Here is a 24127-nt window from a genome sequence, read left to right on the forward strand (position 1 = left end):
GTGGACTTTACACTGGGATGACATCACACAAATAAAAGCCACTTTTCTAGCCTCAGGGAAATCATCACACACTCACAAATGATATATATAGCTTAGTTGGGGGGAAAAACAAACTCAAACGTCTTTGATCTAAAATTACAACTAACTATAAAAGGAAGAATGACCAGAGAGGTGTGAGGAGAACAATATTATTGAAATTGGCTCAATGGGTGGCTTCGTATATGTGTAATGCATGTCACACTAAATATTATGAAGTGAAAGCCACAATACATTCTTCTGCTGGCCCAATAATTAGCCCTCTTAATAGTCCTGCAGGCTGTATGTACTTAAACATCAAAGATGAAACGGCACATGTACATTTATTGTCTTGCACAAAGACGGTTTTCTTGTACAAACACTTCATAAAATCTTTCCGCTCATTATATTCTGTTCATATTTTCTCGGTGTGTTTTAGAAACAAGACTCCGCGACCCTGGACATGGAGCGAGCCAACAAGGAGATCGAGGTGCTGAGGAAGCAATATGAGGCCATGTCCCAGGAGCTGAAGGAGGCCACGCAGGAAGCTGAGGTGGCCAAATGCCGAAGGGACTGGGCCTTCCAGGAGAGGGACAAAATAGTAGCAGAGCGGGAGAGCATAAGGTCAGCCTCTGCGTTTGAATGTGAACGACTCTGCTTTACTGCATTATACCCTTACCGTTTCTTCTTTTATTTCTTGGCGCTCTCCCACAGGACTCTGTGTGACAACCTACGGCGAGAAAGGGACCGGGCCGTCAGCGATCTGGCCGACGCCCTGCGTAATTTGGACGACATGAGGAAACAGAAGAATGATGCATTACGAGAGCTCAAAGAACTAAAGTGGGTTTTCATCAGGCAGTCAAGATGTAATTTTGCTGCATGATTGTCCCTCGTCCTTTCTCCCACACGTTCTACATATCTTGACTCCAATTAGTTTTATAGCCACAGCGCCCAAATAGATTAATGTAAACATTCTGCCGACAATTCTTTACTGAGCTAAACACAAAAGAGCACTCCCTCTGCTCGGCCAACTTTGCACATTATGCTGCCTTTGTCTCTGTAAGCCGTTGCACTCGGTGTGAGGCCGAGCATAAGCTGTGATATTCTGTCTACGGAGGCCCTGTGAAGCTCACTTGCTTTCCTGGCAGCGTTTCCATACACCCAGATTAAAGTGTAATCCCGGGAAGTGTGAGTGTTTTGAACACTCATACACATTTTCTAGCTCTCTGTTTGCAAACTCTCTGCAAATGAATCCACTTATCTTGTGAGTAAAAGCTCCCTCTGCTGGTTAAAACGGACATTGCAGCCATCTATCAAGCCCGAGTTATGAGTGAAGGTGAAGAGTTAGTTTTCAAGCCTGGAGGGTCTGTTCTTCTCGTAATGTTTCTTGCATTTCTAGCTTGAACTGGATACAATTAATGATAACCAATGGTGTTTGACCAGTCACACCAACTGTCTGTCTCCCCCTGAGCCTCAACTATCCTATACTGTGTATAATACTGTGATTTTATTGATTCCTCTCCACTTATGCTATACAGAATGGATGGATCACAGATAATCAGAGCATGAATCAAGAAGCTTCCTACCAATTCCGATTTTTTCTATTGTATCAGTTTGCACTTTGTTTGTTGTGATATACACTGGTAAAGCAGGCGAACAATTGTCTTTTATATTTGCGTGGTGATTTTGTGGGATTCTTTTTTTCCATTTTCTCTGCCCATTTATCCTCCAGTGACTGGCCTTTGACTTTGTGTGTGATGTCTTCATTTGTTAAGGGAGAAGATGGAGAGCCAGCTGGAGAAGGAGGCCCGTTTCTGTCAGCTCATGGCCCACAGCTCTCACGACTCTGCCATCGACACAGACTCCTTGGAGTGGGAGACGGAGGTGGTGGAGTTTGAAAAAGACAGGGTAGGAGCAGGATTTGGTGACATGCTAATCTCCAGACGAGCTCTCAGGACTGCCAACCCATGATGCTGTTGAAGCAACTTTCGCCGACTAAGTTGGTTTGACATTTATACTATTTGACTTGCAGGATGACATGGATTTGAAGGCACTTGGGTTTGATATTGCTGAGGGGGTAAATGATCCATACTTACCAGGCGATTGTGGGATATTTGTTACAAGGGTGGACAAAGGAAGTATCGCAGATGGAAGGTTAAGGTAGAAGTTGCCTCAAGAAAAAATATTTTACATGTTGCTTGGAAAGCAGATGTTTTTATTCCTCATCACTTATTCGTTCACGTTTCCAGGGTGAATGATTGGCTGCTGAAGATTAATGACATTGACTTGACCAATAAGGACAGAAAGCAGGCAGTGAAAGCTGTCCTTAACGGCGGAGGGTTGATCAACATGGTGGTACGAAGAAGGAAGTGTCTCGGGGGAAGACTACTCACTCCTGTTCACATCAACCTTGTTGGACACAAAGGTGTGTTATATTATAGAAGCTAAGCTTATTTAACCATATTCCTTCTTCTGTATCCCAACATTTACACTTTCTATCATACAAGTAACATATTTTAAGCCAGAAAACCAACATGTGATGTAACGGGCTAAAGTTAGGTGCAGTCATTTAACTATACGTCTCCTTAAATGCAAATTGGCAACCGTTTACCCAAATGTGGCGAGGGAATCGTTGTCGTCTCCATGACAACCAGCAGGTTTCTGTGAGAAAATAAGGCTGCAGGGCCACAAGCAATGTGCTCACCTTGTACAGGGTGTGATACAGAAGCTGCTCTTTCACAAATGAAAATAAAGAGCTTTTTACCCTGACATAACAGGCTGAAGTACAACATAAATAGTGAACACACAGCTGCTTCTTTGCCCATTAGCAACTGCTTTGGCTTGAGGCTAACGGAACACAAAAGATAAAAGTAATGGTGGATAAAAATTACTTTAAACTTATACAGACTAATGCAAAGATATTCACGCATCAGCGCTTTTTTTTTTGGATAACTTTTCAGTAAGTTTAATGTATGTGTTATAAACTAAGCTTTCTATTAACATTATAAAGTAACTTTACTAATGGACAATTAGTGCATACATAGGGCTGCTGTAGTTGCAGAGGCTTTTCCACAATGACTGTGTTATATAAAGTGACCTAACATAACATTGAGAGCTTGGATTTGTTCTTGGGGAGCTCGCACAGTCCTGTTTTTGTTGCATTGTCTCAAACCTCAACAGGAAAGCCAAGCACCATAATGTATAATAATGGTAAAATCCACTAAAAGGGATATTTTTTTCACATGTCCCCATACATCCTGAAGAGATTTATTCATTCATGTATACTCTGTCTTTACTTGTCTAGACTTTTGTGCGTTCTTGTTTATCCCTTTTCAAAACAGACTGTGGAATTGGTCTGGAAAGTGGCGTGTTTGTCACCGCTGTTGTCCAGGGAAGCCCAGCAGCCCGAGAAGGGTCTCTCACAGTTGGAGACAGACTAATTGCTGTGAGTTATTGACGGTGTCTTTGAAATCCAGTTGGGTTTTTTTTTTTGTTTTTTTTTATTAAATAAAAAAGAAAAGCCCTATTCCCTCCATATCCACCACACAGCAGGTTCACACAAGTTCCCCCAGCTGTCTAATCCAGACTTTGATCCCCTGCACTATCCACACTCCAAACCCAGATAAGGTGGGATTTAACTGAGAATTGGAAGTGCGAGAGAGAAAAGTCTGCTCCTTTGATTAAATCCTGAAATAATTTGCTGTGTAGAGGCCCAGGGACAGCCGCCTGTGGACATTCGGCTGCAGTATGCTCACGGCTCAAAGAGCTGAGAGGAAAAGATAACCCTCAGGAATAAAACTTATGGACCTCTATCTCTGATGGAGAAGAAGAAGTGACCTCATCTCTGATGCAAATTTGTTAGCTGCTGCTGCAGCATAAATCCTTACTCCCTTATTAGTTTCAAGTTCGGAGTTGAACCTAGAGATACCAGAGAGGTATCTTCTGAGCAGCACTGCACACTTCTCTCCTCCATGCTTCCTGTGAACTGATATGCCAAAGGATAGCTTTGTTGCAACCACAATTTGTAATGGCGAGTACAGATGATGCATTAGATCCTTATCGTCAAGGTGTATCACATTTAACCTTACCCCTTTGCATTTTAATTACACTAGTTGGAATATCTGGTGGTAATTGGCACGTTAAATGCTTAATTGCAAAAAAAACCCCAAAAACATTTCAAAGTGCTGAATTGGCTGTACAATATGCATAGCGGGTAGCTTAATGTTCTTTTCTGAACTTATTCATCCTGATAGCAATTGTCCATTTCCCAACTTGATAAATGTATCAGGCTCGTTCCAGGTAAGAACGGAAAGCTCTGTGCCTATTTTACGTTAAATCTCAGACGTATTGCGCCCATTACTCTTTCATATCTCCGACACCTCCAAAAGAAATTCCTCTCGACTCCATCCTATTGTGATGGAAATGTGTGCAGATTGAGACTCAAATATGCTGACCTAGATTTCTTGCGGTTCCTCCGTCGCTGCAACGTGAGGCAAATCTCAGGCCCCCGGCGCTCTGCTCTTCAAGAGATATATCACCTGTTTGTGTTTGTAGATGTGCGTCTCTTTGATGAAGGCACCACCACCCAAGATACTGCTGAAAATGGTTGCTTTTGTGTTTGAGGCTCGGCCCTTATTTCCGACGTCTCTTTTTGCACCCCAGATTAATGGAATCGCTCTGGATAACAAGTCTTTGACAGAGTGTGAATCTCTGCTGAGGAGCTGCAGGGACTCTCTCAGCTTGTCCCTCATGAAGGTAGGCCCATGCTCGTCTCTGCAACACAGATGATGCTATCTAGGGCATTTTTCAATACAATCTGATGCTGTACCATTTTATTAATGTTCCGAGCTGTGTTCATTTGACCCCCCCCCCCTCCCCATCTGCAGTTTTTCCCCCACAGCACGTCGGGACAAAACATTTTTGAAAGCCTGCGTGAGTCATCCGAGAAGACCAACGGGCGCATTCACCTGTCAGAGATCCACTCCCGGAACAGCCGCAACCTCAAACACAACAGCTCCACGCAGACCGACATCTTCTGTCCCGACGGCGCAAGCGCAAGCACAAGTAGCATCTCTGGAGAGAGGAGGAAGGCCAGAGGGGAATCTGATGAGGTGTACAGTGACATCGTCAAGCCGTTCTCCACAGGGTCCCTTCACGCCATGAGCCTTCGGCCGGGTTCGGACTTGGGGTCTGGCCGCTATGGGCCCAGTGCTTTCCAGGAGTGCTGTCCCTACACAAAAGGACCTTCCTCCTTACCGTTTGACCCCGTTTCCGCCTCAGACTGCATCACAATGGAAACGACTCTGGAGAAGAAGCACAGCGGTGGCACGTGGCCCAAGATGATGGTGGGGGGGATGTCCGTCGCACCAGATAGCACCAGTCCAGTCACGGCAGCCACCCAGCTCTCCATTTTTAAATCGCCCAAACAGAGGAAGTCCATCTTTGACCCGGACACTTTCAAACGCCCCGAAACACCGTCGTCTAAGTTGGAGTACATGGCAGCCAATCAGATTGCCGCAGTGGCTACGGCAGTGTCGCACTCCCCTCAGCCTTCAAAGACGGATTCCCTTTCCTCTTCTTCCACTCCCACACCCACCCCTCCAACCCCACCCACCCGCAGTGACTCCTTTAAATTCAAACACAAACATCAGAGCAGCTCCGCCTCTGACTGCACCATCACCTCCGACGGCAAGGGAGAGGTGGCCATCTCCATGACAACGGGGGAGAGCCGAGAGAGGAGCGAGCGGGAGCGAGACAGGAATGGAAACCACTACTTCCTTGACGGCAAGGTGCTCACCTCGAGGAAGTCGTGCGACGAGGACATCGGTCGCACCAGAGGGGAGGAGCCAGAGGTCAAGAGGCCACGCCCCAAATCTGCCCCTGCCCTACGACGTAGGATGACCCCGCAGACCATCACTCTTCCCACTTTCCAAGTGAGTTCATACAGGCTGCATTCACATATCTCCCTCTGGTTAAAAATGAAAGCATGAAGACAAACGAGATGACTTACTGATCATTTACATGAAAACGTTCATAATTTCAACAGAATTATTAGCTGAGATTAATCTGCCAATTAGGTGCATTTGAAAAAAACATTATTTCTCATACGATTTGATTATGTAGTAATAGTGCCATATTTTAATTTTACATTTTATTAGATCTGATGTTTTCATCATTTTCTTACCTACAGGTTGTAATTACAATTAAATGTAAAGAATGCTTAAAACATGGTTTATATTTAGTTTTAATTCATATGGCAGCTTTCTTATCTAAGATAAACTGTATTGTTTTATTTAAAATGAACCTCCTAAATACAAATATACTTTTAAGACTGTTGAAGTAAAATGCTTTTTTTTGTTTCTATCCATTTACAAATAAGTACTGTTATTGTGTTCAGAGAAATGTACAAAAAATGACACTGAAGTCACAATAAAAAAAAAAAAAACAACAAATCTTGGTTGCTGGTCCAAATAGTTCACTCACAAATGGCATCGCACCTACTTTCAGCGCAGAAATTAGAAATGAAATACCTCGACATACGATACAAAACAAACAACATACATGTAGAAAGCAGACATGTTGTAAAATATTTATGTACTGGTTTGTGTATAGTGCCTTGAGGGCATATATATATTTAATGCGCTATTTATTTTATGACATGGTTGCTTCATGGGGACAGTCCATCTGGTAGGGTATGATACAAAGCTTTTTCTCTCTCGGGAAGAAATTATGACTGATAATTGCTACTCTGACTGTTTTGCCATCTGCTACCACCAACATGCATCTCAACCTCTGACTTGATGATTGTAGTGCTGTGATCCATCGCTGTATAAATACCCCCTGGACTGGAAGTGCACTGTGACAAGCAGAAGGAGAAGTTCTCATAACCCACGAGGCCATCAGTCTGTAAATAGCTTTTCAGTGATGAAAGCCACCATTAATATATATATATAGAGTGGAAATATTGATTTTTCAGTATGAGAATCGATACTAAAGCTGACACATTAATTAATGAGAAAACGCATTAGAAGTATGTACTATATATTTTCATTGTCTTTCCATCACAAGTGTGCGGTTTGTGCATGATATCTTTTCTTCTAAAAGGTCGTCCTAAAATGGTATTTTGCTTTGTGTTGCATCAGTCCAGGTTGGTTTATAGAAAATAGTTTTCTTGTAGAGATCTTGATGTATTTAAGAAAAATTCAAATGCTACATTTCAAATCCTCCCAGTAGGCCCGCGAAGCCATTTTGTAATAGAATTTCCAGTCGGTCAGAGTTAAGCCTCTGGGACCTGCCTCTTAGCCAGCGTGTCGGAGTGATTGATGCCTCAGCACTGATACGGCCACCCAGCCTGGGGCTCGCACAGCCACAGCTACCCCTCTCTTCAGGCTCTGGATGCCACAGGAGACCACGTTTGTTTTCTGGGTTTTGTTTCATAACAGTCGTGGGACGTTTGTGTTGTCATTTTGTCTCAGGTGGTACCTCCACCAAAGCATAGTCAATTTCTCCACGGACATAAGAATATTCCCTGCAGGGTTGCGAAAGACCATTAACCGTTTGTTTCTGTCATTTTTCACAGAGCTACTCTAATGATGAACATTCACCCGAGCCCAGGGACATGCTGCGGTCCTCCCCCAGCCGCTCACACAGGCACAGTGTCGGCTTCTTCCCCACAGTCTACAATGGTAGCCTACCTCCCAGTGAGTTCCTCAAACGTTACATAAAGCTGACGCTTATGTAGTCTGGGTGCAGTCAGAGATCCCCCTCCCATCCCTCCCTGACTCGATGGTGTGTGTGTTCACGTTGCCAGACTCAGCCCACCGGGGGCTGTCTCCTTGCCCCGCTGTGACAGCCGTGATGAGGAATCCAGTGTACACCGTGCGCAGCCACCGCGTTCATACCAGCAACTGTCCATCTGTCGCATCCCAGATATGTCACCAGCACACCCACACCAGGTTACCTCCTTTTCACACTCGGTTTTCTTGACCCCAGATTTCCAACTCGCGAGGTTCTACGCCAAGGATTTTTAATCAGCGGTTATGTTTCGATGGGCCCTGTTAGGATGACTAATAATTTTAAATTAGCCTGTTTTCCCAAAGGCCGAAATCGCATAATTCAATTAAATTTCCCATTCTTGTTTTGCCTGAACATTGTGCTCTTGTGATTTAGCTCAGTCCATCAATTTAATCAACTCTGAACTGTAGAAATATGTTCAAGTAATTGGATGAGCATTGCATTTGTTGTTTGTATGTTTTATTTTGTTTTGTCTCGGGGCCTGTGCAGCCCACAACACCAGGGTCGTCTGAGCCTGGACCTGAGCCAGCAGAAGCGCACGGGCGATTTCTCTGAATCCTCGTCATCGCGCAGCAGCAGAGCCTCACACGGTACAAACTCACTGCCCTCCAGCGCACGGCTCGGTCAGTCTGGCACGCACGCACGCACTCATACATTCACACACGCACGCAAAGGTCTTCCCTCACCCTTTTTGAGGTTTTACGTTACAGCGCTCACTTCTGCATCTCCTTCCTCCTGCAGGTTCCTCCAATAACGTTCAGTATCGCACAGAGAGGATCAAAATCCCTTCCACTCCCCGCTACCCTCGCTCCATGCTGGGATCAGACAGAGGTACTGTACTCGCTTTTTAAAAATAACGTAGGCCGTTCAGATTTGTATGTATACAGCCAATCGCAGCATAGCCTTCTCATGGCATCTTAGGAAAAAAAGATGGAATGGAAAAATCCCCCAAAAAATCCACATAAGAACACATTGGCGTTCTGTTGGCAGCAGTTAGGGTTTATAAAAGGAAAATGGAGGACACCGAGTAACAAATAAGTGTTTGTCAGACAGCAAGCCAACAAACACTACTGACTTTGAGCATCAGCCAGAGATACCTTAGACATAAATACATTAAGATACTGACAGTGGTGACATATGGATGTAGAGACAGTTTTGAACAGAGGGAACTTATTGCATCAAACACGCTTCAAATTCAGTGTTTTGATACCTATTAACAAAAACACAATTTCAGAAGTCATGCCTTTTTGAAAATACAAGTTTACAGAATATATTTTTTCATCTGCAAGTACCTATTTGCTAGTTTCTGGGTAATTCAGTTGTCTATTTATTATCACTGAACCACTTCTGATTTTTCGAATGCTGATCTCTGATGCCTTTTTTTGTAGTCCTTCAAAATAAGTTGAGTCCACATCTGAAAGGATGACGTGTCACTTAAAAAGCTGTTAAAATTATTTTTGATCTATATCGTATTGCTCACATACACCTCATTGGACAGTAGAAATAATGTGATCATTAAAATTTACTTCAAAGTATGACGCATGGTTTTTCATCCATAGTTTGTCTCTGTGCTGCGTTCTCTTTAAATCCAGGCTCCCTCTCACACTCTGAGTGTAGCAGTCCCAGTCTCATCACACCTCCACAGTCTCCTCTCAATCTGGAGACTTCCTCGTTTGCCAGCAGCCAATCACAGGGCTCCATTTCCACCTTACCTCGGATCTCAGTCAGCCCCGTGCCAATAGGGGAGCGCAGGAAAGACAGGTACGGTGGAAAATAATGGTTTTGAAAGGTGATGTTGGAGAATTTTTCTGTGAGCAACAAGCTGGATTACATGTTCTCCTCCATGCCACATGAGTTATTCATAAATATGTTTTTGGTCCCAAGATTGTGGTGTTTTTTTTTGTTGTTTTTTTTAAATGTAAACTGGGAAATGCAACAATCAGAACATAAATAACCAGTAAAGGGTCTCATTGAGTGGATTTTGTAACTAATTGTGATAACCAAAGTGCCTGAAGTAAATGGACTCACACAGCCATACGGAATAACTTGTTCTTCAAACAGTATCAATTCTCTATTAATCATATATGGAACAATGGGGGATATCCTTTTTTTTCATCCAGAGGTTTTCAAACTGTCCTCTCCAAAAATGATGAAAGACCGTGCTCCTTTTTTGTCCCCCTTCTGTTATAGTCTCATAAATGAGTAATCTGTTGTCTCCTTGTTCAATAATCTGTATATTAGAGGAAACCTGGGCATTATACTACTTGTGGGCCTCACGTGGCTCCTGGGCTGTTCCTAACAGCCCACAAGGAGTCCATTAGAAATCAAATGAACAGGATACATGCCATACAGCTGCTTTTCTTTCCTTTTGATTGTGGCAGCCTTATTTTACCACTGTATGTCAAACATGTTTGTGGGTGTACTTTTACCCGTCTTCATTATGTTAAAAAAACATGTATTCCCATTAAGCAGAATTGAATGATCTGTCCTTCACAGGAATCCTATTTTGTCCACATAGTCACTGTCAACCACCGTCTCAGATCCTAATAATTTATGTATTCTGCCTCAAGCATACCTGAATTTGGCAGACCAGTGGATTCTATTTATTTTTTGTTGGTTTGTTTTATGTGTTGTTGCGCTTCCCCTTCCCACAGTTCTCTGATGCCCTCCAGGGGAGGCATGCCCCACAATTTAACAACCACCATCCTGGGTGATTACAAATGTGTTGCCAGGCAACAAGTCCCTCATGGTCATAGCTCTGAAATCCCTCATTGAAATTCAGATCCTATTAAAAATGTCCTAATGGAAGTTTGCTGCTATGTGGAAAAAGCCATGCTTCACCAGTGTGTTCGGCCGGTGTTTCTGTCGGAAATTGTCCACTGCTGACGCCACTCTGCCTTTTGCACGGTCTCTGTCTGATCTGTCTTCCATTCTCTTCCTTATCTTCTCTTCCATTCTCTTCCTTATCTTCCTCCCGCCTCTTTGCAACATTTTGATTCCAGATCTCTTTACCGTAATCGCTCTTTTCTAAGGATTCCTCTGGCTGCAAGGCCGAGGTTCTCCTCTCTCAGGAGCCTCAGGTTTGTTCTGTCTTGCAGTGCTACAAAACAAGGGAATGCCCCCACCCTTTCTCCCCTCAGTTCACACGCCGTAGTTCAGCTTGGCGGACGATACATCAGGGGCAGAAAAGCCTCGTGCGGTCTACATACACTTTATGGAATGCAAAACAAAGTCGACAAAAAAACTGTGTTGTGATGTTTTTCCCCATCCACCCCATGAAACTAGTCTAATTGTAGGATTGCTAGTTTTGTGCATGCAGCAGTACAACTGACAAAGAAAAACATGATTCGCTCCAGACCGCTGAACCTTAAAAGTTCAGTGTTGTTCATGTGCCTGCACATGTTTCTTCCCGTGTCTGAAAACCCTCCCGATTCCCAGCTGGAGCATGGACATTACATAGACTATGATGACAACATGGTCAATATGCATGTGTGCGTTTTGGCCGTAAGCCAAGTCACTCCTCAGTCTGCAGTATGTATGTTATGCAATGGTAATATTATTCAGCCTCCAGCTTCTGGGTCATGGTCCTGTTTGTACACCAGCATTCGTTTACCCCAGTCTCTGGCTGCTAATCCATTCCCCCTTATCTGCCTCCATGAAATTGTAAACCATGTCCAAAGCCACCTTGTTATGGAGACGCACAAAGTTCATGCAAATCTCCTCTATGAGAAGGGATTTCACTTGTCTGTGCTTTCACTCTCGTACGCTCTCTGTCTCTGTGCTCTTTAAACCTGTTTCTTCTGTGAGCCCCGGCCTAACGCGGTGTTCTGGAAATACGATCTGCTGCAGGCCTGGGGGGTTATTCAAACCCAGTTTATTTATTAACACAATTTTAGCTTTCCATTTTAATTTCAACCCCAATTGACAACGCATGACTTTATATAGATATAGCAAAAGTGTCAGTGGAAAGTAACTCCCCAGATTTGTAAACAAATTGGTCAGATGCGAAAACCACATTTTCCATCTGTTCAGGTCTCTCATATGTGTCGCGGTCCCGCACATTCATACAAATTCCTCTTTTCCCCACCAGACCGTACTTGGAGGAGCCTCGCAATGTCATTGTGCACAAAGGTGCAGAGCCTTTGGGCATCTCTATCGTCAGCGGGGAGAACGGAGGAATCTTTGTCTCCAAAGTTACTGGAGGTAGCATCGCCCACCAGGCCGGACTGGAGTACGGAGACCAATTACTAGAGGTATGAACAACCCACTGCATGTCAGACAGGTTATAGCTTGAAGCAGCATAAGAGTACACTGGCATAGACTTGTGGGAGCAGCACAATACAAGAGCACACTAATACCGATAGCGGTAATATATGGTTTCTTCAAAGGCTCAGTCACATTGCTGCCTACTATACATTTATTCTGCATGGTTTCTCTCCCTGGAAGGCTCTACTCATTAGTGCTGTCACCGTTCCCAGTATTTTAATACTTGCTGAAATGCATTCACTGAAATGGTGTGTTCACTGCATATAAAATGACTGCGCAAGCTGAAAATCTGTTGCAAAGTCACATCAAGTGGGCGTCGACTGTACTTGTGGATGATACAGAGTTGGAGTAGTTGAAAGAAAAAGACTGTGAGGAACATTCTTGAAGAGGGGGGAATATTTTCCAGCAAAGTTTGCAAAAACATCCTTGTTGGAGTCCTGATTTGCCTCCCGATCACAAAACATTTCGTGCTCTTAAAAATGTGCTTTTTGCCGTGTTTAATGCCAATATTTTACACCACAAATCCAACACAAACTACTAAGGGTAAGAAAACTTTATAACAACGTCATCTTTAAGATGTTTTATGCACTGTGCTGCAGACAAAAGCGCTGAAGGGTGCAAGAAAAGCAACGAACTCGTGACATTGTGTTAGTTTTATACCACCTTGTAACACCACATAGGACTCTAACAGCAACCATTGGACATTGGACTGACTCAGTTCCATGGAACTGTAAATGTCGATCATAAGGCCGTTCATCATACCTCATGAGATGACTGACTGTTAAAAAAGAGAACAAGTTGACTTTGGCGATGGCTGTTCAAGAGTAAAGACAAAACTTGATGGTCACTGGCATCTTTTAATACGGGCTGCATTTACTTGGACCATAAGCAATCCGATTACACACTGATCCAATTAAAATCACACCATGTAAACACTTCTATCTGATTTGATTCACCCTATCCTATTAAATCATGATTGGATCAAAGGAGCTGCTGTAAACCAGTTCCTGATCTTATCATGCAAACCGTTAAGTAATGGCACCATGTGACAGTTCATGCACAGTGTTTTGAAGAAATGGTGACGCCGCAGATAACACTGCTCTTAAACATTTATGTTATAATAAGTGTGAAAATAAGAAGTTACATTTGCAAAAGTAACATTTTACCTCTTTTTGTTGTACATCAATAACTTGAGCTATTACCAACCATGAGTGACGATGGCTGGTAGAGTCGACACATTGCATCAATAATTACAAGATTAACAGCTCTGATGTCAGTCAGTTTAAGTTGATTGTGAGCCAGAGCTGGTCACCCTGCTGAACCATGACCATGTAAATATACAATGACCTTGTTCTGAATATCCTCTTCACATTTTATAATGTTTGAAGAACACAAGCAAAAATAATTTAAAATAAAAGTTTTGCATAACAATGTGCTAGGAGGATATGATAACTTGTTTGTTTTACTCTCTTGTTCAAGTGTAGTGACATTAAATGAGAAGTTCAGGTCAGTGGTGTTAAAATGTGACCTCTTTGATCTGCTCAATGTAACCTTATCCATTTTTAATAGCTGAGGTGCATGCAGCGTGTGGATTAAAGACAAACCCAATATAAATTATTGACTTACGGGTACAACATCTAAGTAGACATTGCTTTAACGCTGCTAAATTATGAATAAGGCAACTGATGCTGCCTGGAAAATAAAGCCCGTCCAATCTCTTTGCAGAAAGTGGAACGTGGACACAGTTTGTTCTTAAAATCTATCAAAAAAGACCCAAACAAATTGTGTGAAGGTAATCTCCTATCAGCTCTCTAGGGTATTTTCTCCACCTATGACTCAAAACCTTAAAATGACCTGAATAGACTGGACACGTGTGTTCCTATCTCACTTTCTTTTTCAGTAAAATCCTCTCCCGAACAAAAACAAAAACCCTCTTCCTATAATTACCTTTTTCTTTCTTTCCAAGTTTAACGGCATCAACCTGCGGAACGCTACGGAGCAGCAAGCGCGTCTCATCATCGGCCAGCAGTGTGACACCATCACCATCATGGCCCAGTACAACCCACACATGTACCAGCTGGGAAACCACTCTCGCTCCAGGTAGCCAGTGTTGTCTTAAACACTCATTTAAATGTTTTCTAATTTAAATGAATTGCTGGCGCCCTGCTTGGCTGATTTCTAAATGTTCTTTTTGTGGCCAGATGCTATAATTTCTTTCTTGAATATTTTTGTCTGAATGAATAAAACAAAATCCCTTAAATAGCAGCAGCTTAACCAGGTGTAAAGGGGTAACAATGTAATTAACATTGTGGCTGTTCATTAAATTCTCTCAGTATGCACAGATAAAGCTAGTCTGGAGGCTTTACATGTGTTCATGTAATTCCATCACATTCAGACGCTGTAGTTCAGGTGTGAGGTGAAGTCCATTTGCTATTGCTGCTTGAATTGGTGCGGTATCATCAGTCACGTATACATCTTACTTCTACAAACTTGCATTGCCTTCAATAAACATCTGAACTCCATCCGTTTCTACCACAAAATCTGACTTTTTTCCCCCCTAGAGAATAGCAGCAATTAAACGTGTTCGATTCATGGCGCTTGAATAACCCCCCCCCCTCATTTTTGCATATTTTACAAAAGACTCATGACCTCTACTGCTCATTATTTCAAGTACTATTCTCCCTAGTATTCTACTATTCTACTCTGTCCAGTTGTTGGATTACACAACTTTGATTCCTTTAGCATTTACACTATCAATCAAGTGAAATCCTTGAATCCTCATTTCTTCTCCTCCTCCTTCTTTCGGCTGATTTTTATTGAAGGACGTCTCTATTTTTATGTCCATTTTCAACTGTGACTCTGCCCTCACCCATAGTTAACTGGGATGAGCTGGGGCTATATTACCAATTTGATCATATTTGGTTTAGACCGAAATCACTATTTTGGAAAGGAACCAATGGTTTATTTATTTATTTTTTAAAGACGATCACTTTGTTGTATCGTGCATCTAAAGATTCCCAAACGTCTGTTTGCAGTTCTCGTCTGGAGCCGGTCAGCACTCAGTCGACTCCCCAGGGGAGCGGAGCAGCGACTCCTGACAATCACTCCGCCATCGATACTCTGAGCGAACAGGACGAGGGGACCCTGACGCCCTCCTCCAAGCAGACCACTCCCACCACCAGCCCGCACAACTTCATTCGGTAAATTAACCCTTTAATCCAACAAATGTCTGCGTCTCTTGTTTTCTTTGGAAACTGATTGCACTTATTGTCGGAATGTTACATAATAGTTGTACTAGTTGTTAATATGGTGGGGGGGGGTTTTGGCAGTAGTTCTTTAAAACCAGATAGTTTGACCCTTTTGGTTGAGCAAAGCAACTCCTGTTTCTCGACGGTGAATAGGTTTATCCTCAAGATATAAAATTGTGAATAAATGTGCTGTACGCAAATACTTCACGGGATAAAATCTATTTAAAAATATTTCTCCAATGAGTTTAGTAAGTCATATATAGTATTTGTTTTGTAAATGGCACATTTACTACTCACTACTCACTAATATAAACAGGCTGAAGTTTAATCTTGACTATTTTTCTTAAACTGAAAATACGTGTGATCTTGATCAATTTGAGATTTCAAGAAATATTGGCATGTAGTAATGTATCTTTATCATGTTCTCCAAGGGAATTAATCTTTCAGTAACAATTATTAATGTACACGCATTTTAGTGCGTGACCTACAATGGATCAAGTGCATGAGTGTGACGACTCCTCGGGTCATCCCAGTATCTGACGCTGTTGTTCTCCAGGAGGCCGTCTGAGGGCAGCAGGAAGGCGGGAGAGCCCAGGCTGGTGGTGGTGCGCAGGCCCGGGGTGGAAGTGGGAGTCACCCTGTGTGGCGGGAACCTGCGAGGCGTCTACATAGAGAGTGTGGATGAGGACAGTCCTGCCAGAGGCCCTGACGGGCTCCTCGCTGGAGACCTCATCCTGGAGGTGTGGACTCGTAATCACGAGGCACACGTTTCTGTGTCGCATTCCAGCTTTTTTTTTTTTGTATTTGCATTAGTTTGGAAGCCTCTTTTTATATATATTTTTACTGATAGGAAGCAATGTGCTCAGGTAATCGTAAAATGCAACTCTCTTGACTCTTGATGATGATGTTTCTTCAAACGGCAACACTGCCAGAAGGTGCAAGCATTCACCCCCCCCTGCCTGTCATTGTTTTCCATTGATCTCCTCCTCCGCCTGTGTTCCCATCTCACTTCACATTGGTAATTTATCCAAACTCATGATAGACAATTCCTGGCATGCTCCCATTTTAGCTCTCCGCCACAAAAAATCCGCGGTCTGAATTGCTATGCAGCTTCGTCATCAGGCCGCACAGCATCAGTCTGTCCTTCAGTCTCCCATCCTCGTTTGTTTTCTTCCCCCATACATAGCACAAATCAATACTGCGACACTTTAATACAGCTGAAAGCTTGCAGGAAATGTAGCTGTTTACGAGTAGACCTTTCACAGGAGAGGAAAATTATTTCTCAGATGAGTGTAAACACGCAGCAAATATCCCTCCTTGCTCCTCATTTTGTTATATGAAGGTCTATTGCTCTCAGTTTCTATTTGACTTCTCCTCTCTTCTTTTCTTTCAGTATAACTTGGTGAATATGAAGAATAAGACAGCTGAGGAGGTGTATGTGGAGATGCTGAAGCCTGCAGAGACAGTCACGTTGAAGGTGCAGCATCGCCCCGATGACTTCAGCGTGATCAAAGATGTTCCAGGAGACGGTTTTTATATTCGGTATGTGCAGAGACGGTCCTGCTATCACTTCAATTTCAAATAGAACTTCCACATTTCTCTCTAGAACTTTAAAACAAACACTACGAAGTTAATTGAGATTATGCTGGACATTGAGATGGGTATAGTTTGTATGAGATTTCTACAATTAGTAAAAGGTTATGAAAAAGAATACTTCTGGTGTAGATGTCCTATAATGACATAAAACACATTGGATCAAGCCCCTCTGATGCAGTATTTGATGATGAACCCTGTGTTCATAAAACTATGTCAAAGTTACACACGGTGCATCCAAAAAGTAATATTTTGGTCGCGGGCACCATCTCTTCCAGGAGGATTTTCACTCCAGGTAGTTTTTCATAAACAGTGACTGTATGTTTGAGCTGATTTTCACCTGTTGCAGAATATCGTAGCAGCCAATAAAAAGCCTTCCTGCTGGTAGCCTGTAGATGGAGGATGAAATAAAAAAAAAAAAGAAAATACACATTTCTAATCAGAGCTTCAAACTTAGTGATTGCAGACATGGAAATGAAAAACCAAAAAAGTACTTAAAGCTGCAGAGTTCCTCTTACCTTCCTTGTATCCATGTTGAAACTTCTTCTCATCTCTCTGCTGGAACATCTGCTGACCAGTTCAAATGTTTTTAATTTTTATTTTTTTAAATCATCCTTTTGTGAATTAGTTTGTTCGCGTTGACCCAAACACTTTTACCCTGAAACTAGTTTCTTGACACGTGCCAACACATTTCTATGATCTCCTTATGAATTGGCATTCACTTTCACTTTGTGCGTGTCACTGGCACCACTAATTCTGATTGCCACCATATACGTCCACTCCTACACTTGTACATGCTTTATTATAAGTGATCCAGCTCCGTCGGAGGACCACACTAATTATTCCCAAGCAGCTTAATTTCTTTCCATCCTGCTATATATAGAAGCGTCACTACAGAGTGGACTCTTTCTCATCTAACCAATTATATCCCAGATCCACTGTGTGACTGCTGCAATGCTAATCGCACCACAAATTTAGGTTATCTAATCTCCCCACTTACTTGTTGAAACACCACATCCATTTTTAGTTGTCTGTGTTTTCCAGGTCATTTGCGATGCATTGTATATGCATGGAAAATGCGGCTCTAAAATAGTCACGTTTTATTGTTGGGAGGCTGACGGGGGCGAACTGCCACAGCTGCCGCAGTCACTTGTCATATAGGCAAGTGGGCTTGTGATGTCATCTGCAGTAAATACACTCGGCTTGCCTGGCTGTCACAGATAGGCTCAGGAATGACTTACGAGACTCCAAAAGGAGGCAAGCGGGGTCTTAACCGCGAACCGATAAACTCGTTTTCCTCGTCCTTTCGTAGCCTCCTTCGATTTCGCAGATTCTTTATCTTGCTCTCTTCACACCTATCTTGTCTGGTACCTCGCCTCCTCTCTCTGTTTATCAACTTTATGCCCCTCCGCTACTCCTTTCTGTCCTGTTCTTCATAACTCCTCATGTATCTTTGTCTCTCCCTCTCACCAGAGCACTTTACGACCGGGTGGGGGAGGCCGATGGGGACCTCAGTTTCAAGAAGGATGACATCCTGTACGTGGATGAGTCTTTACCAAAGGGCAGCTTTGGGACCTGGATGGCCTGGCAGCTAGACGAGAACGCACAGCAGATCCAGAGGGGGCAGATCCCCAGCAAATACATGTGGGTGGAGGAGGCAACACACTGTCACGCACACACACACACAAACACACACGTTGAAGCTAGAGGTCAGTGTGCAATGGCTGTGAGAACAGTCTATACCATACTGCTGTGGTTTAAGACTCGCATGTGAAGTCGCCTCTGCTGCATTTGTTTTGCAAAGTCTGTTTTCACTTATAACTCAATGTCCTGTCAGGGAGGCTCTCAGGAGACATGCTGAACAGATGTTCGTGGCTTTTTTTTTTTTTTTTTGTCTGTTTGGGCGTAAATCACTATCCGCTTGTTTGTCAAATGTAAATTGTTGCTCATTTTGGTGTGAATTCCAAAGTAACAATTTATTTAGTGCTTCCAAAATCAGGCCTGTGTTGATATTCATTGCACATGGGCTTTTCTATATTGTACATAATCCGCATTAGACAAAATGTCTTTTTAAAGTCTGAGCTTTTTTTTTTTTTTTTCCCCAAAGTTATTTATGCAATATTGCACATGCTGTTATCAGCTAAGCTTTTGCTATTTGGGCCATACAACTAGAAATTTCTCAAAGAGTATTTCTCCTTAAAAATACTGATTTTTATTTTTATTTATTTATTTATTTTTGTTTCTGTGATCTAGGATGGATCAAGAGTTTTACCGGCGCCACAGTATCACAGAAATGAAGGAAGACTCCAGCAAGACTCTGTCTGCAGCCGCCCGCAGATCTTTCTTCAGGAGGAAGCAGAAACACAAACGCAGCAGCTCCAAAGACAGCAAAGAGATGGTGGCTTTGGACACCATCAGCACAGACTCCATCCCTTTCCTGGATGGTGAGATACAATGATTCGAGTTCAGTCTAAGAAGAAGTGTTGACTACAGTTTTCATTGCTTCGATTATCCCGCTGTCTCGTCATCAGACTGTGTGAGTCTGGCGTACCAGCGGGTCCAGAAGGTGGAGTGCACCTCTCCTCGGCCGGTGCTCGTTCTGGGTCCGCTCACCGACCCCGTCAAAGAGATGCTGGTGAAAGAATCTCCTGGAAAGTTCTGCAGATGTGTACTGGGTGAGTTCACTCCATGAACATCTTTATTATCTAAATAGCTGTCTGCAGAGAGGGTGAGATTTCAGGGTTCCTTAAGGGCAGAGTCCACGCTGATGCATTACAAAACAAATCAAGAAGCTCCATCCTTTGTTTCACAGCCTGTTCTCATTCCTCTTTCTCTCCGTCTTTCATGTCTGCAGAGGTGATGAAGGCGTCCCAGCAGGCCATCGAGCGGGGTGTGAAGGACTGCCTTTTTATCGACTACAAGCGCAGGAGTGGACATTTTGATGTGACCACTGTTGCCTCCATAAAGGAAATAACCGATAAGGTATGAATTAGTGTTTTTCTTTCTCATCAGATGTTTATCAAGATGGATAAAGTGACTTGCGGCTGCCTCTGTATTTGCTCAAGATAAGCTATCACTGCTTCGACTCCTCACTCCCAGATATCTGTGAATACTAAATCAAGTTTCCCGATTGCACCAGGAAAGGTTCTAATCTATGTCTTTACTTTTTTGGCCACAGGGCTGTCACTGTTTGCTCGACATAGCGCCGCACGCTATCGAAAGGCTCCACTGCGTTCACATTTATCCAATCGTTGTCTTCGTCCGCTACAAAAACGCCAAGCAAATCAAGTAAGTAGCTTCCTGTTTCGTAACAGATGAGGACAAAATGATGGTGGGGATGTCCTGATACTGTGGCATCCCCACTGTGTGTGTGTGTGTGTGTGTGTGTGTGTGTGTGTGTGTGTGTGTGTGTGTGTGTGTGTGTGTGTGTGTGTGTGTGTGTGTGTGTGTGTGTGTGTGTGTGTGTGTGTGTGTGTGTGTGTGTGTGTGTGTGTGTGTGTGTGTGTGTGTGTGTGTGTGTGTGTGTGTGTGTGTGTGTGTGTGTGTGTGTGTGTGTGTGTTTGTGTGTGGGTCTGATGGATGAAGCAGGATAAGCCTTCACACTCTCCATCCCACCATGAACCCTTTGACGCGTGTGTCAAAGCACCGCACTCCATCAAACACACTCGGATAATCCCGAACAGCTGCTGTAACATGACTGCTTCTTCGTCTTTTTCTAAAATAAAGTCTCTCCGAGGGAATCCTGGTAAATTTTGGATTCCATTTCACTCCGTCATTTCTGAGGACTCACCTTGAACTGTTAACTTTTTAAAAAAATAAGTGTTGTCTCAGATGGTTTTCTTTTTGTAGTTGATTCATAAAAAACAAAGTCTTAAGAATCTTGTTGGTGAAATACACATTTTTAACTTTATTGAAACAGCATATTTTTTCCCAATTACTTTTTTTTGGGACCAACAGGAGTGCATTGAAAATATAAAATAAATATAAAAAAAAAAATACATTAAGTATATGATCTAGAGTCATTGCTGCCAATGAATAATGTTTAGAGTATACAGATGGATGGAGTCTATTTGGTTTCTCCCTTTCAGAGTTGTCAAACACTTGTCCTGTAGAGTTGGTTAGTTGTTGCCTTTACTGCCAAAACCGGGTGTCAAACCTTGGGTTCTGCATGCTCAAGATCAAGTCTTGAAACCCGATGCACCACCAAAATGGGACAAAGAGTCTGAATATTTCAAGACTGTAATTCACACTTGAAAATAGAAATTTAGATAATCACCAAGATTATATATTCGCCCTTGTTATTTTTTTTCTCCACAAAACATCAAAGGATAAACACCAACAAAGGAAAGCTAACAATCCAACCTATGATAACTTAATTACATGCTTGGAGAACTTGTGTACGACCTCGGTAAGTGGACTAAATAAAGTCTTACAAAAACAAAACAAAACAAAAAAGCAACATGGTGCACAATTTTAATATGTTTGAAAAAAAGAGTTTCGAGGCTTTAATGTCTTGTTTTCACCCCCAAAGGGAACAGAAAGATCCGATCTATCTGCGGGACAAAGTCTCTCAAAAACATTCCAAGGAGCAGTTTGAAAGTGCACAGAAGATTGAACAAGAGTACAGCAAATTCTTTACAGGTCGGTATGCATTCGGATCCTTATAAGGACGTGATGACGTTTGTAGTCGGTGTAAAATAAACGTGAGGTTTTCTCTCTACTGCTCCTTTTCTTCCCAGGTATTGTCCAAGGCGGCACCCTCCCCTACATTTGCACTCAGATCATGACGATAGTCGATCAAGAACAAAGTAAAGTCCTGTGGACTCCACTCGGTTGCCCCTAGAGGAGACCGGCTTCTTCCTCCTCCTCCTCCACCCTCCCCCAACACTAATTAACCCTTTCACACTATACCAATAGGTACATTACAGTGAGCTAGTTGTGTAAATTATTGATATATAAATATATATTTTTTATTTTGTCTTTTGTTATGGTTTATAAACAGACTCCAGAGCAGGTTAGTAGCACTGGACATTGACGTTTAAAGTTCATTGAGTCTTCCCTAAGGGTTTCTGGTGGTGTATTTGTAATGCTGCATCGTAAGCGTCCGTTTACAGTCAAAACGACAAGTCTGACTATTGATGTTCAATATTTGCTTGAAAGCGTGTCCTCCTCCTTCCCTGCAACACTAATGAAGTCCAGCGACCTCCTACCAAAAGACATTTGTGCCCTCCCCCCCCGATCATTATGCACGTGTCTGACAACGACGACCGACAACTTCTTGTGCTTTCTTTCGTGCGTGGGTCTTTGTGAGCGTGAACAGACAAACGTTGAGACTGCTGTCTGCAGTTAATTGTAAAAGACGATTTGAATCGATGCTGAAGAAATCGAGGATCGGACATCGCATTTCCTTTGTGCGGGGGTGTCATCGCAAAAACGCATCAAACCTCTCCAAGTATGTATTCGTGGTCGTACTGAACCCGACCGCCAGTGGTGACAGCCATGAACACTCCCAACACATCCATGCTTGCTCTATGCATTTGTGTTTCTGTTGTAGCTGGGCATGTTGACAGTTCATGGGCCTTTCGGGAAGTGCCTTTGGAGAAGAAGCCTGATCTGAAACCAGCCCTATGTCACTTAGTCACAACTTTTAAGGTTTTATTTTTGAAATTTAACTTCACGCATTAACTTGACTAGATGATTTACGGGGCCGATTTGAGACCAGCACAGAGAGGAGCGCGTGACAATGTCGAGGTTCGGAGGGTAGGCCGAAGCGGCGGCTAACGGGTTAACTCAGTATGCACTCCAGGGCTAGACAGACCACTGTGTAACTATCATCTTTAACATATATTTAACAATATAGAGTATACCATATACAGTATGCAGATACAACTGAAAAAAAGCAAATATATATATATATATATAAATATATATTACATGTATTTTCACTAGGTAATATGCCTAGGAACGTCTGGCGGTCAAGTCATGTCTTAGCAGGTATTAGCATGTTTTTTAAAGACTTCATTTTATTTTTTCTGTGGTCAGTTGTCAGTCACTTTTCATTGTACTCATCAAAAGAGACACTACGAAGTCAAATTTGCAGGGTAATCTCGCAAAAGATTTTCCTCTGATCCGTTTTCAAGTTGGTGACTTTTCATTGTTATTTAATTGTATTTTTTATTCAGAAGGCAAAAACAAAAAACAAAAAATATTCAGCCCTTCCTCGAGAACCATATCTTGTATTATCGTATTGTGCCAAAATCCACTATGGCAACTTTATGCTTTTATTTCTGTTTTGCACTTGTTTATCTGTGAACCTTAAACATGTTATTAACTGTTTCTAGGTTTCCAGCAGACTATGAATAGGTACTATAATTTTTACTGTAACTAATTCATTTTTGTGTATCGCATCAGTTCCTTATATTTCATTAATGGCCTTTTTATTCATTAGAGAAAAAAAAAGGATCACTTCTTTATTTGAATGATAAAAAAGGGATTTATTCTTGCACAGTTTTTCAAATATAAATTGGTCTACGAGTTTGACTATTGGGCTTGAAAGAGTAAGCAGAAGCAAACTGTTAAGGTTACTATTTTTCTGAGTAGATAGCAGACGTTAGAAACCGGGATACAACCTGAGCGGTTGTATTTTTAGTGAGAGTCTTTAAGGAGTCTAGACGCCAGGTACTGATTGAACTTTTCTTTTCTTAAAAGAATGTGATTTGTATGTTGAGACATTAACATGAGAATAAAACTCATTTTCTGTATCACAGGTCAGCCTTGGTTTCAGTCTGTTCCCATCTTCTCCCTACAGCTCAAATAACATTTAACAGGAAAGTTCTTTGCACATTTCTCTTCACTCATTGTTCGGGAAATGATCTGACGACTAAAGTTGCTGCAGAGTCGGACAAAATGCTCAACTAATGGGTGATGGTTTCTTTTTTTTTTGGTTGAAGACTGAACTTGTTTCATGTTGATGGTCAAATAACTCTGTCAGGACTCACAAAAAATTAAAAGTACAGTGTATGAAAGGCTTTCAATTGAAGTCATTTTACCCTCTATGAGAGGGGTGGGGAACCCTGGTCCTCGAGAGCCGCAGTCCTGCATGTTTTAGATGTTTCCCTGCTCAAACACACCTGAGTTCTCATGATGAGGCTCTGCAGAAGGCTTGATAACGAGCCACTAATTGCTGTCAGCTGTGTCGGTGTGAGGACACA

The 24127-nt window shown here is 42.5% G+C and overlaps 1 protein-coding gene across 2 annotated transcripts in view; it reads left to right on the forward strand.

The window, feature by feature from the left end:
* The window catches only part of dlg5a (discs, large homolog 5a), a 44353-nt gene extending 20671 nt beyond the window's left edge, over nucleotides 1–23682 (forward strand). Inside the window, exons 9-33 of one of the 2 annotated variants that reach the window (XM_080508029.1) lie at nucleotides 455–639; nucleotides 730–855; nucleotides 1791–1923; nucleotides 2048–2175; nucleotides 2265–2440; nucleotides 3357–3460; nucleotides 4678–4770; nucleotides 4902–5948; nucleotides 7595–7715; nucleotides 7826–7970; nucleotides 8299–8432; nucleotides 8551–8640; nucleotides 9402–9570; nucleotides 11900–12062; nucleotides 14042–14175; nucleotides 15111–15275; nucleotides 15880–16063; nucleotides 16717–16865; nucleotides 18390–18560; nucleotides 19170–19360; nucleotides 19448–19591; nucleotides 19771–19898; nucleotides 20095–20204; nucleotides 21448–21557; nucleotides 21656–23682. In XM_080508029.1, the coding sequence (XP_080364155.1) occupies nucleotides 455–639; nucleotides 730–855; nucleotides 1791–1923; nucleotides 2048–2175; nucleotides 2265–2440; nucleotides 3357–3460; nucleotides 4678–4770; nucleotides 4902–5948; nucleotides 7595–7715; nucleotides 7826–7970; nucleotides 8299–8432; nucleotides 8551–8640; nucleotides 9402–9570; nucleotides 11900–12062; nucleotides 14042–14175; nucleotides 15111–15275; nucleotides 15880–16063; nucleotides 16717–16865; nucleotides 18390–18560; nucleotides 19170–19360; nucleotides 19448–19591; nucleotides 19771–19898; nucleotides 20095–20204; nucleotides 21448–21557; nucleotides 21656–21759 (4404 nt within the window). In that variant the 3' untranslated portion in view covers nucleotides 21760–23682. The remainder of the gene's footprint in view (nucleotides 1–454; nucleotides 640–729; nucleotides 856–1790; nucleotides 1924–2047; nucleotides 2176–2264; nucleotides 2441–3356; nucleotides 3461–4677; nucleotides 4771–4901; nucleotides 5949–7594; nucleotides 7716–7825; nucleotides 7971–8298; nucleotides 8433–8550; nucleotides 8641–9401; nucleotides 9571–11899; nucleotides 12063–14041; nucleotides 14176–15110; nucleotides 15276–15879; nucleotides 16064–16716; nucleotides 16866–18389; nucleotides 18561–19169; nucleotides 19361–19447; nucleotides 19592–19770; nucleotides 19899–20094; nucleotides 20205–21447; nucleotides 21558–21655) is intronic. The other variant, XM_080508030.1, reaches the window with a different exon arrangement.
* The last annotated feature ends 445 nt before the right edge of the window (nucleotides 23683–24127 follow it).

Source organism: Blennius ocellaris, assembly GCF_963422515.1.
Source record: "Blennius ocellaris genome assembly, chromosome: 13".
NCBI lineage: Eukaryota > Metazoa > Chordata > Actinopteri > Blenniiformes > Blenniidae > Blennius > Blennius ocellaris.